Below are 13894 nucleotides of genomic sequence, written 5' to 3'. Positions count from 1 at the left end.
CCAGGCACTGTGCTGAGGTTTAAAAGTAGCATGACATGCATTCCTTACAGCAACCCTACGAGCTAAGAGCTCTGGATCCTGCATTTTACAGAAGGGGAAACCGAAGCACAGAAATACCAAGTAATACACCGAGATCACGTGGTGTCGCAAGGGGCGTAAGTGCGCCCCTAGCGGCCTGACTGCAGAGCGCCCGGCCAAGGGGCCGCGGAGGCCAGGACTGAAGGCAGAAGACCCAGTTCATCATCATCAGTGACCCACGGCAGGCAGGACACTGATGCCATCTGGCTTTCTCGTGCACTCAGTATAGACATTTCCTCTCCAGTGAAGTCGATGCCGCTCCCCCACTCCCCCCTTTTGATTTTTACCCAGTCTTTGTTTTCTAGAAATGTGGCAGGACCTGCTTAGCATGCTTAGCAGAGCAGTGGGAAATGCACTCAAGTGGCCAGTGTCGGCTAGGTTTTTTTGAGTTTTAGAAAGACTTAGAAGTCCTACTTCTCTTCCACGGAAAAGGGGGGGGCGGGGGCTTTTATGTAGCTAATTACTTCTTGCATAAGAAACAAGTAGGACCAGTGAAGACCCTTTGCTAATGAGAAAACAGTGTCTGTGTGAAGCGCGGGCAGAGGCTGTTACAGACATGTCAGGAAATAACTGCATTTGAGAAAAAAGTGAAATCACCAAAAATTATTAAAAGAAAGGAACTACAAACGAAATATATGGCAACATCGTGTGTAATTAGAGCAGATGAGATATCTATTCCCAAAAAATGGCTAAAGCAATAGAAAAATAAAAATAGAGCCAACATTTAGGCCAGGTTTGCTGAGTGCTGAAAGCAGCGAAAAGGAGGTCTTATCCTGGGAAAGGAGGGGTGGCAGGTAGCTTCCCTAGAATTTAAGAGAACCATCTGAGATGGAGGCTGGAACCCTTTCATTAAAAACACAGGTATTCTGGGACGCCTGGGTGGCTCAGTCGTTAAGCATCTGCCTTTAGCATAGGTCGTGGTCTCAGGGTCCTGGGATGGAGCCCCGCGTCGGGCTCTCTGCTCAGCGGGGAACCTGCTTCTCCCTCTGCCACTCGCCCTGCTTGTGCTGGCTCTCTCCTTCTCTCTCTCTGTCAAATAAATAAAATCTTTAAAAAAAAAACAACAACCCACAGGTATTCTGTGCATGTCTGGTCTCATTCTGATGGTGGGATCTCCTGACTGTGTAACACAGCCTCACCACCTCGGTTGGCTGCCCTGCTCATTGTCAGCAACTTATTCCAGAATTCTCTTTCTGCTTCAGGTCTCTGTCCTAGGATGCCCGGACCCAGTGGTGCATGAGATTGCCTATCAATACGGAAAAAACGTGGGCATCGCCTTTCAGGTTGGTCGTCTGTTTTTTAGGAACATGGCCCATTGGCACAATGGGAAGGGCAGCGGTGATGCCTGGGGTGGCCGTCCTCCTGACATTCCTTTTATCCGTTCGCTAGCTGATAGATGACGTGTTAGACTTCACCTCATGTTCTGACCAGATGGGCAAACCAACATCAGCGGACCTGAAGCTTGGGTTAGCCACGGGCCCGGTGTTATTTGCTTGCCAACAGGTAACGTTTTCCAAACTCCCTCTGACACAGTGCTTTGCATCTTCCGGGCACAGCTGATGGGAAGGTTCAGATAAGGAAGGCGTGGGAAAGCATTTACATAAGAGACCTCAGATCTCTGTTTGATCCTGGCCTCTGCCACTGAGATGTTGGGACCAGTTATGTTATTTTACTTCTAAGCTTCATCTGTGTCCTTATCTGTGACACTGAGGAGATTTACAACTTTCCTCCCAGGGCCGTAGTGAGGAGGAACGGAGATAATGTTCAAGAGGTACTTTACAGATTAAATGCTGTGTGCATTTAAGGTAGCATTATGAGGATTTCCATATATTTTTGGCACTGACAAGGTGAATGGTTTCCGCATCTTAGTTTCAGGACTGGACTTGGGTGTGCCTCAGAGCCCCTTAAAAAGGCACAGGAAGGGCCTCCGAGCATGAGAAATTCTGCAGTTCTAGAAGTTTGATGAGACTGCTGCTCTCAGCCTTGGCCATGGCCTCAAAATGTCAAGAAGTCAGTGGAATGCACTGCTAGAACCATAGTTTCTTCCTTCTCCAGATTGAGGGACTGTCCCTTAAGGAAGGAAGTAAAGCTGCCTTCATATCCTCCTTAATGTGGATGAGAGCTTAGGAACTTGAGATGCTGCAGGGTCTGTGAGGCAGATGTTTCTAGAACCTGCTCTGGAGCCCTGCCACATTGCTTAGGGCTGGGCCAAACGTGGTTTGAAGTAAGTGGGATATTGGCTGGCATTTGGACATCTTTTTAATAGATTTTCATGTTTGTAGTATATTTAATCCAGTTAAAACTTAGCAAAGCAGTAAGATGTCACCATGCCATGAAATTAAAAATTAGCTCTTTGGTCTAAAATTTTAGTAACTTTTAGTCTGAGATTTTTGCCTCTGTTCTTTCTCAGAATTTACAAAGATAAACTGTGTCTTCCATAGAACTCAGTGATTCCATTATTGAAACCAGTGACCTTGCTTTTGATCAATTTCTGATCCAAGAAAGGAGAGATCATCATTTATCCATTGTCTAGCAGAGCTGTAACCCGGGTAATTCTCCTCGGAGGAGGCTGATGGCTTTGCGGGGGCCAGGGGGAGGGGGGGCTGCTGGGCCAGGGGACAGCAGTCAACTGAGGAACGAGGGCTCCGAACAGAGATGTTGGATTGTGGAAATACCTGTCCTCACTGCCAGGCTCTGTCTTCACAGAATTTTGAGACAGAGGTGAGAAGGAAAAGGCGTGCTATAAATGGGTCCTTTCTCCTATGGAGACTAACTTGCCGGCCCCAAAACTCAAGGAGAATATTAAAACGTGTGCTAAGCTCTGACAAAAATTTTTAAAATCCCCTTGTATACATGAAAGCATGAGCAAGGAACATTTTATTTTTTACCATTAGCCCACCTAAAAGCAGAGAACTCATGAGCCCTGTAAACGTCAAGGCATGCCCGAGGGTAGAAGGATCAGTCACTGCCCACGGTCTAGACAACTACGAACAGTAGTCAGCCTGCTCCAGAGACCCTGGTGAGCAAATGTGAGTGAAGATGCCTTTAGTGAAGCCCTGAGGTTATCAAGATGACTAAGGAACAGGTCTTTTCCCGAAAGAAGCTTGCAGTCTACCAAAAAGCTTTGGGTGTCATACTTTTAGAAATCTTAACAGTTACAAGTAGTCGTCCTGAACCCCGGTGACACTAACAGCCGAGTCTGTGATTGATTGAGAATGGATGCCTCTTCTGATTGCTTTATTGTCAATATATTTCAGAAGAAACTAATTTGCTTTCCTCTACACAAAGGAGTAGTGAATAATTCTCCCTTCGGACATAGTGGGTCAAAGTCAGGGGGAAAAATGGATCACTCCTACATATGAATTAGTGAGTAATACATAAGAGATTAAAAATGCCGGGTTAAAATTAAAAAAGGGCAAGGAAAAGGAACACACAAAAGCTTACAGCATCCCAAACCACAGTGCTCTGGGTGTCTCACTGGGAAATGCAGCATCACGAGGCACCCACTCACCCTCACCAGAAGCACTGTTCCCATCTGCCCATAAGGTGGTAGGAAAAGGAATGAAAAATCGCGCCAGGGCAGCCTTAGAAAAGGGAACACACAGTGAGGCTGAGCAGGAAGTGACTCTGGACAGAGCTTGTTTCCTAAGTAGACTGGCTGTTCTGTCCTGTGGCGCATAGGCAAAAGGTACTCAAAAAAGTTGAAGTTGTTTTAAAAAAAACCATCAAGTTTAGGCTCTACCGTGGATTACACGGTCAAAAAAAGGGGATTTTTGGGCCAGCAATGTGTGAAAAGATTTATGGGGCCAAGTGATTTTGAGTAAAACAAATGCCAAAGTAACATGAGACTGTGCAGTATCTCCATTTAATGAAAATGCATTGTTTTCATGGTTTGCAAAGGATTCTTTCATACAGTATCTCTAATCTCACAACTCCTCTTTGTGGTAGGTATTATGCCCACTCTACAAATAAGAAAGTGATGCGCAAACTTGGCCAAAATTAGACATCTGGTAAATGGCACAGCAGACAATTAAACACCAACTCTTCTAAGACCAGTATTCCTTTCACTCCTCAATGTCCTACTATGGCCAGCGCAGACGTTGATGAGAGCTTGTCTGATCCCCCGTGGGGCTTCCCACAGAGCAGGTAACTCGTGTGCTCTGGGACTGGCGACACTCCAGAAGAGCCTCCGTCGGCCCTCTGGATCTGTCATTAACCTGCCCATTTAGCGGAGTCCTTGTAAGATGTTTGTAATCTTTTTCCGTAGGTGGGTGAGTTTTGTCTGCCAATTCTTAGTCTTTGAGTTTTTCCATCTGCAAACTCTGAGTCTCGACCACAACAAGCAACTTTGGGAAGCCATTTTTCCTTTTTAACACAGTTATTGTCTTGAAATAGGAATTTGTTGGACCCAGCAACTTAATAGAAACTCCCTGTCTTTGGAATTCACTATTTTTGACATCTCTCTAAAGAGGTTTCTGGATAACAGTACAGGGGATTTTAAGAAAAATTTCGGGATTTCTGGAGGGGTCCCAGCGATGACGGTGTCCTTACATCTATATGTGTATACATATTTCCTGTAAGAACAAAAACGTCATGTCAGATCTTTTAAAAGAGCATGTAAGTTGGATCTTGAGCTCTTCAGAACAAAATAGAAGTGTTTGGGTTTTTTTTTTCTTTCATGAGATTACATTAGTTCTCAATCCTTTAAAAGATCGTTTCCTTTCTTCTGCTTCTCTTACTTGATAAGTCACCAGACCTAAATGTCATCCTTAGCCGCACTTCCAGCCCTCCTCAGCAGCCCCAGCCCCCGCACCAGCCGTACAGGCTTCTTTGTGACTAGCTGGTCCCCTAGCTACCCAGGTTTTGTTTGCGTAAGCTCACTACATTTATTCATCACCTTTGTAGTTTAGTTTATGGATACATTTCACAGTTAGAATATGATTTGTCCTACGCTTCCCCCCACCAACAAAGATTTATTTTAGAGAAAGAGAGAAAGCAGTGGGGGAGGGGCAGACTCCCCACTGAGCGTGGAGCCGGACACGGGGCTCAGTCCCACCACCCCAAGATCATGACCTGAGCCAAAACCAAGAGTCGGACACTCCACTGACTGAGCCACCCAGATACCCCTGATTCGTCCTACTCTTAAAAGGTCTCCCTGTAGGCCCTCTAACTAAAACAGCCTGGACAAACAAAAATTTTCTTATTTCTCAAGAAATCTGCAAGCAGGCAACTGTTGTTTCCGTCACGCTCCTCATTTCTCCTCCACGTACACAGTTAAGGGGATGGGGATGCCTAGGGGAAGAGTTCAGTATTTGCATATTAAAATTGCACACACCACATGTTTAAAGGAAGGATGTAGTCACATCGTTGCAAATATTTTCTTCAAACTTTGCTGTCTTGATGCTTTTTATAGTAAAAGGAGTCAGCACACACGGCACATTTTACCACCCTTGTTGGTACTGCAGAAAAAGCTCATATACCATAAACAAGGTAATTTTACTAGATGCCCAGGACAGTGTCCTGTCAGCTCTGAGGATATGGCCTTCCAGAAGTCCAATTTTGGAATGCGGTATTAAGACAAATGCTTACTTGATTTGGCTTTTCTACCTCTAAAATTGATTGATTTGAGCTTCCTGATGTGTTTCCTGTGAAACTTAAATTGTTCTATTCTTAAAGGCCAGTAACTAAAACAAATTACCGGTTTTCTTTTAAGAACTAACCATTTGCTGGCCTTTACATTTTATAAGCATGTGAGCAGCCTCTACATGTTTAGAACTTTGTTCCAATGCATACTTTGCTCTGAAAGGAACACTCTTAATTCTTCATCTGTCATCATCCGGTTGAGGTTTTTCTATGTGTGCCCTATTTTTTCTTCTAGGATTACTAATACCGTGGTGGTGGTTACAGGACAACAACTTCAGGCTCACTGCCAGGGAAAAACTGGCAACTGCTGTAAGCACTGATGTGTCCAGAACCAAATCTATCTTACCTCTTATGTCAGGGAACCAGAAGCTGCTAGAGCTAACGGATTTCAGCTCATTTGGTTAAGCTCCTTCACGACACTGAGGAGGAGGCTAAGACCCACAGGTCATGGAGCACACTCGACTATGGAGGCACCAGGACTAGAGCTCTGGTCTAGAAAATGAAGTGGTCTGGTGTCCTGACTTCCTGATTTTGTTAATGGTGACAATTCTCCTGAATTGTTGCTACATGTTGCAGAATATAGATTTTTATCTTCAGTGTACCTATTTTCTTTTTTTCTCTTGGTGCCACAGCTTAACTTTGGTCGTCTTTAAAATTAACTACACTAACGTGACTGGCCTCTCTACCTCCTGTAATTCAGTGGTTCTCAAACTTGGCTGCACATTAAAAGTACCTGGAGTGCTTTTAAAATCTTGATGCCCAGGCCAGACCCCACCCCAGCCAATATAATCAGAATCTTTGGGAGCAGATCCAGGCAACCATAAGCTTCCCGACTGACCAGCATGCAGTCAACACTGAGCAGCCCCTGCTCTGACCCACTTGACGAGCTGCTGAGGTAGAACTCTGCTCATAATACCCTCTGCTCAGATACCTCAGTATCTTTCAAGTGTCACTCAGGTTAGCACTAAAAGTAGAATGCCTAATTCCCACCCTCATCCTAGGCCACTGCTTCTCAAAATGTCAGCAGAGACCAGCAGAATCCATATCATCTGGGAATCTGTTAGAAATGCATGCTGAGGCCCCAATCCTACTGATCAAGGAAGGCCTCTGGTGATTCTGGTGCAATCTGAAGTTTGAGAACTGTAAGAGAAGCCAACAAGGAGATTTTAGGGATGTAGTTTGTTCCTTCACTCTTTCTTACTCAGTGTTGGACCCAAGAATAGAATAGAAAGAACACCAGAATGAACAAGGATCAACAGCTGCCTCTTCTGAGCACCAGCTCAGTCCCTGGGCATGGAAAATGGATGTCTCTCTTAGCTCTGCTTCTTTAATTGCTACAATTTATTGCCCCCCCAATCTGAACATTTAATCACCTTTTTGTCTTTTCCTATTGTTACAAACTTAGTGTTAGAACATTTGATTTTCACAAGAGCAATAAATATTTTCTTTCTTTATGGTTAGTTCCCAGAAATGAATGCTATGATAATGAGACGGTTCAGTTTGCCTGGAGATGTGGACAGAGCTCGACAATATGTATTACAGGTATGATTATTTTACAAAGAAATAAGGCCGGAGCAGGTACAACACTGCCAAGTTCTTTAACCAAATAATGTAACAAATTTTAGATACAAAACCAAGTGTGGTCAATTCTTGACTTGACAAAACTGAGAAAGAGAAACTTGTAATTCTTTTTTCCTCTAGAATTTTTTAAATTTTTATTGTTACGTTAGTCACCATACAATACATCATCAGTTTTTGATGTAGTGATCCACGATCCATTGTTTTTGTATAACACCCAGTGCTCCATGCAGTATGTGCCCTCCTTAATACCCATCACCGGGCCAACCCATCCCCCCATCCCTCTCCCTTCTATCTAAAGACTAATTTAAGTGGCCTTGGATAAGGTTTTGGACACTAGGATTTTTTTTAAAGCTACCCAAGTGATTCTAATGTGTAGTATGGACTGAGTCCCACTGGTTTGAAACCAGTCTTCCCCAAATCCACTGGCAGCACTGCTGTCCTCCAGTCACCCAGACACGCCTCCTGGTGCAGGCTCTCACCTTTGCCACCACCAGGTTATCGGGTGCTCACAGCTGTCACCTCAGTATTGGCCGTCCCTAGTCCCTCAAGGAAAGAGCCCACAGAGGCGGACTGTTTCACCTTCAGGGGCTGTGAGCTTATTTCACATACACTGCCACATATCCTCAGAACTTTTCTGTAGAAGCCGGATCTTTTTTACGTTTTTTTTTTTTTTTTAAAGATTTTATTTATTTGACAGACACAGCGAGAGAGGGAACACAAGCAGGGGGAGTGAGAGAGGGAGAAGCAGGCCTCCCGCAGAGCAGGGAGCGAGATGCGGGGCTCGATCCCAGGACTCTGGGATCATGACCTGAGCCAAAGGCAGACGCCCAGCAACTGAGCCACCCAGGCGCCCCATTTTTTACATATTCTCACTTTCAAGAACTATCTTTTGAGAATGAGCTGTTTCCAAAATCCAAACCCAAAGTCATTTGGAGCCAGTAGATATAATGAATGAGATGGGGTGAGCAGTTTTTAGTAAGCTAATGTGTGGTCCGATCTATGGTTAGTGCAGTACTTAAAAGAATTCCAAATAATTACCTTCAGACTTCCAAAACGCAAGACCCCCTTCAAAGGATGTATTTCCCTTAACTAACTCTCTGTATTGTTAAGCATCACCACCTCTTTGGAGGGTAGTTTGGCAGTACTATTAAAAACTCAGTATAGGGGCGCCTACCTAGGTGGCTCAGATGGCATAAAAACATGGCTCCAGAAGAGAATGCAAATCTCTATAGTGTTAAAGAACACTGGTATCCTTGAGATTAAGTAGTTGGTGCTACATAATGACAAAAGTAACTAACAGAAGAACTAAAGATGGTAATAGGATTATCAAATCAGGAGGCGTGGGGTGGGTGGGCTAAATCCTCACCTTTCTCAGCAGAAAGGCAATAGATAATAACTAAAGTTGCTAATTAAGACATTAAAACCAGCAGATAAAGCTGGTGTCTTTGGAAGAAAGGAACTGTTGATTTCCATCATATGCGCTCTTTCGTTATGTATATGTTCTTTTTTGGGGTTTTTTTGTTTGATTTTTTTTTTTTTTATGTTTTTTGAACTTTAGGGTTTTTTTTACTTGAAAATTTAATACTTAAAAATAAGGGAAAGTAGGTGGCTATTTAATATTAATGAGTTAGTTGCCTTGCATGCTGATAGAATAAAAATGTGCTTCAGTCTGAGAAAAGTGCCTCAACACAGTAGGCAGAGGAAGCTGGAGTGATGAGTTGGAGAGAGGGCACTTGAGACTTAGTTTGGCTATTTATTAACCTGATCTCGATAAAAATATATTTTAGCTCTCTATCATAGCAGGAATTTAAGAGCTGATCAGTGAGTGATGTGTCTGTCCTCTTTTGTTCTGTCCACCCCCACCCCCCCCCCAGAGTGACGGTGTACAGCAGACCACCTACCTCGCACAGCGGTACTGCCACGAAGCAGTAAGAGAGATCAGTAAACTTCGACCGTCCCCTGAAAGAGACGCCCTCATACAGCTTTCAGAAATTGTACTCACAAGAGATAAATGACAACTCTTTGTTATTTCTGGCAGCTATTTTACCAGACTGTGCCTAAAGAATTTTGTGAAATATATTTTGCTTTATGTGCAGATAACCAAAAATCATTTCAAAAAATCATTTCAACCTTATTGATGGGCAATTTTTTTTATTGACAAAGTTTTTTCAGAAAACTTTTTAAATGTAATTAAACCATCCGAATCTGTCACTCTAGTCCTGTAAATTCTAATCGAGGTATCTTGATGGTTATATGTGGTATTGTTTACACTGTTAAGATCCACATGTAAAGCCATTACACAAATAAATAATCAGTGTTAAAATTCAAATGGTTTATCGTGTTTCACCATAGGAGTAAAGGTCACAAAAACTGTGAAGTCTACATTTCAATCCACATTAGATTTTAACAGTATCCAAAATTTCATAGAGGAGAATGGTTTATTATAAAAGACTGTACATAAAATTTAGACAACAGGTTATATACAAAATTAAGAGAACATTCCACTTGAAAAAAATGAAAAAGGTAGCTAGCTGATCACTAGTGATACTGAAATCATGTTTAAAATTAACAAAGGCAAAATGCATATACAAGAGTCACATTGATCTGATAGCAATAATGGCCTTTAATTTTCAGAAATAAATGTTTTGCACTAGTCTTACCATTTACTATGCTGTTATAAGTCTGCAACGCCCAGTACATAACTGTAATTTGAAATCCAAACAAATACTCAATACATAGAAACCCACACTTGAGTGCTCTAATTTAATATCCTAGGCAATACAGAATTACACACAAGATAAGAAAAAAACATCCCTCCAACCTTCCCTTAAATTAAGAGGAGACACACAAAGTGCATGTGTTGCATTTCAATTATTTCAAAAGACAGTATAAATCTGTTGGTCAGGTATATTCCCTGTTCACTGATTAATACATGATCCACCTTTTTACGAATTATTTTCTTTTTAAAACCTTTTTAAGTTGCTAGTGCCAGGTAATGGATTAAATAGCGCCTATTCAAAAGTCAATTGCACCCACTTCTACAAAAACAACATGTAAAAGATACTTACTTCCTTTCATTGAACCCAGTATACAACAATCCACGGAAAACCGAAGGACTGATACGGCAGTCCTTAAGAATTTTACTTACAGAATGTGCACACTTTAACACATTTTCTGAGCTCTGAAAAAGTTACTTTAGAAAAGGAATTCAGTAGATTGACTTGTAAATACCCATCTCAGATTTTAAATCTGCAAAAATCAGTCACTGCCATTGGGACAGGTTGAGATAAGGCTAATATTTTTTTCCAAGTTAATATATTGAGAAAATAGAACCATAATTCTGCAATAAATCAGTATCTTTTATTTACTCATTTATTTATTCATTTATTTATTTATTTTAAAAGCAAACCAGTGAATGAAAGGACAAAAACCTTTGGTTCACTTATATATTTATGAATGGAAAAAATTTATAATGCAAATTCACTCATTAAAAAACTTAGGTACAAATTACAACATTACAGATAACTCTTTGTTTTGTTTCACATGGAGACCTTAGAGACTCAATTCATTTCAAGAGACCTAAGTACGAGACTCCAAGTAAATATTACACAAATTGGAAGCATCTTGGATTTTTTAAGTATATTTCAATACATAAATTTGTATGCATGCTTTAAACAAATAGTATATTTCAAGAATGAGAAAGTCTAAAACAAAAAGTATGACCAGCACCAGGATTGAAATTTTCTGATTTTAATATTAGTCTGACATAGCGTTAGTAACCATGCTGCACTGAAACATGTAATGGTACAATCTGAGTCATGATTTGTTAAATATTATACCCCACACCCCCAGAATACTTAGGCTGGTCATAAAGTTAACTGTGTAAGTAAGTACATAAGCATAATCAGTTATGGACAGCCTCTAGTATATATTGCCGTTTAGCAATACACAAACTGCCTCAAAGATGTATGCTTACAGGTAGACATTCAATTATACCAATAAAACAGCATGTCCTGAAAGAATGGGCTCGTTTTAAAACATTTTAAGACAATTCTGTTAACCATAATAGTCCCACAGTATGACTGAGATTAAGAACCTACTTTAAAAGCAAAAAAATTTAATCAGTATAGTGCATGATTGATTCAACATAGTTCCCAGGGAACAGACCAGTCACTCGATTGCAGACTCCTTCATACCAGCCATCGTCATTCTTCTTTATTACGTAAATGATTGCACCCTCCATAAATGATAGCTCATCATCCTTGTCTTTTGTATAATCATATATTGCCACAACTATGGAAAGAACAGTTGAAATACCATGGTAAGTACACTATTTCCAACATTTTAACTGTATTTTAAAATGCAATGCCAGTTAAATCTATAGTATAGCAAAACCAACCACTTGTACAAATACTGTTAATTCTTACATCGGTAAGAACAGGTAAGTCAGTGGCCAACCATGTGCCTAAATCACTGGCCTGATCATAGGACCAAATTTACAATTTGACTAGAGAGACGTCCATAGTTTCAACCAATCTATCCGGTAAAGATCCCTGAATTTTCGTATTTATTAGATGTTTCATTTGTTCAAATATCGACTAAGCACCAACCACTGCAAAACACCATTTTCCAAAATACGTAGTGGGCAAAGCTACAGAGCCAATCAGTAAATCAGGTTACAACCCAATCTAATTTGAAAATACACATATCCTGGGAGGTCAATCTCATGCTACTCATCCACAGAAAATAAGCATGTAATTTATGGAGCCAAACCTAGATTTTTTGTTTAAAAGAGTATTTACATACCTTAAAGGTCAACTGGATATTTTTTTTTAAGCGGGGAAATAGGTAAGCAAAGACCCATTAATTAAGACTTAGAGAACTGTTTGCGATTCTGTGGTATTTGATTATTTTGAATTCAAAATACTCACTTCCTTTGTAAACAGTGCTGTGGAAAGGACAGTCATCAAAACATTACTAGTTTCCCAAACAACTGGTTTATGAATATAATTGTTCCTTCATTCTGCCTTTAAAGCCTGATAGTTCTAAAGTTATATGCAATTTTCTAGTATATGTGAAAAGAGATTTTCATTACCCCGTGTTCTCTTTTTTCTTAAAACAGTTGTTAGGACACTTAAGATATTTTGGAACTCCCTTTTCCCCTGAGAAAGATAACTTCTCCTAATTATTCTGAATTAGTGAATTATAAATAAGGAAGACACCTGAAGTACTGATCCATAGCACCATTCACAAAATTAAAATAGGCAACCTTTTTTCCCCTTTATAAAACTGTATTAAGTAAACTCAAGTCCATTCTCCTCCATTTTAATCCTGCAGCAGAATCATAGTTATAAGCTCACTGACCTATCCAGTTTCAAAAAAACCCAAAAACATACAGAATAAATAATACTAAATTATTATCCTGGTATTACTTTTGGCTAAATAACCATTCAAGAAAGCTGAGTGATTACTAGAAAACCATTAGGAAGGAAAACAGTGTAATAATTTAGTCAGTTAACATATGACTTATTAATTTGTCAATTATTTATTAGCTTCAGTAACATTAATTTCTTTGTACTCAGAGTCACAATAGATTAGAGTTTGTGTGGTGTAGAGGACTTGAAAGAGGACTGATCATGACAAAAGCCTGACACCCTCAAAGAAGAATGAAAGCTTTCTTTTCCTCATGCTTTTAGTTTCACTTAGACAAAGAGCTGGTAAGAGTAGTGAACAAATTAATTGTTTCTATTTTCCAAGTCCTTTTGTAAATGAATCCTAGTCGTTCCCAACTTCACCTCCCCTATGCATATATTCTCTGATATAATTATGCTTACTGCTGAGTGCTTAATCATTAACAAGTCAATGTCCATTCCACTCTCCAGAATCTTAATTCATACAAAGAGCTTAACTCCCCCTTCTGTATGTACTGTAGGATTTTTTGGAACTCAAAGTTTCATACTCTAATCCTACTTCTAGACAATAAAAATTTGAAGACAGCTACTTAGTTCCCCTGCAATCTTCTCAATTTAGAAACAATGCTTTCAGCTGTTTCACATTATAGGTGCACTTCCTAGATATTTTGCCTCCTGATATTCTCCTCTTGAAGACATTCCTATTTGCAGGATCTTAAAATGTGGTACTCAAAACTAGACATAGATACCAGTGTAATATAATGGATACGATCAGATTGGTATATATTAGGTTACAGTTCACCTAATGTACCCTAAGAATGTGGCTTTTGGAACATTCATGTCCAAAACATTCATGATTAATATATTCAATGAAATTCCTATTAAACCAGGTCTTATTCATCTTGTGATTATAAAGGTGACTATTTAAAAAGACTTGAAATATAATCCTACTAAATCTCAACTCTCTGATTTAGACTACGGGTCAGCAAACAATGGCCCATGGCCAAATCCAAACCATTGCCTTTTTTGTAAATAAAGTTTTATTGGAACATGGACATATCCACTCACTTATGTATTGTCTATGGCTGCTTTTGTGCTGCAACAGAAGGGCTGAGTAGTTGTGACAAAAAAGACTATGGTTGGCAAAGTTAAAAGTATTTCGTTTTTGCAATACAAACATA

General features: G+C 40.3%; 2 protein-coding genes across 20 annotated transcripts in view; one reads left to right on the top strand and one right to left on the bottom strand.

The window, feature by feature from the left end:
* The window catches only part of PDSS1 (decaprenyl diphosphate synthase subunit 1), a 40409-nt gene extending 30778 nt beyond the window's left edge, over window positions 1-9631 (top strand). For 4 of the 9 annotated variants that reach the window (XM_045874264.2, XM_064591948.1, XM_064591950.1 and 1 more), the window contains 4 exons: window positions 1281-1361; window positions 1468-1581; window positions 7183-7263; window positions 9177-9631. In XM_045874264.2, coding sequence (XP_045730220.1) covers window positions 1281-1361; window positions 1468-1581; window positions 7183-7263; window positions 9177-9317 — 417 coding nt within the window. In that variant the 3' untranslated portion in view covers window positions 9318-9631. The other 5 variants (XR_010411681.1, XM_045874266.3, XM_054507333.2 and 2 more) reach the window with 5 other exon arrangements.
* Window positions 9620-13894, bottom strand: part of LOC123840380 (abl interactor 1) — a 139039-nt gene continuing 134764 nt past the window's right edge. For all 11 annotated transcript variants that reach the window (XM_064591943.1, XM_064591937.1, XM_064591940.1 and 8 more), the window contains one exon: window positions 9620-11595. In XM_064591943.1, coding sequence (XP_064448013.1) covers window positions 11420-11595 — 176 coding nt within the window. In that variant the 3' untranslated portion in view covers window positions 9620-11419. The remainder of the gene's footprint in view (window positions 11596-13894) is intronic.

This window comes from Mirounga angustirostris, unplaced genomic scaffold (assembly GCF_029215605.1).
Source record: "Mirounga angustirostris isolate CCGP_5_RB_7025 unplaced genomic scaffold, mMirAng1.0.hap1 SCAF_5, whole genome shotgun sequence".
Taxonomy (NCBI): domain Eukaryota; kingdom Metazoa; phylum Chordata; class Mammalia; order Carnivora; family Phocidae; genus Mirounga; species Mirounga angustirostris.
The sequence above is the reverse complement of the archived record's forward strand: the minus strand, read 5'-3'. Positions and strand labels throughout refer to the sequence as shown.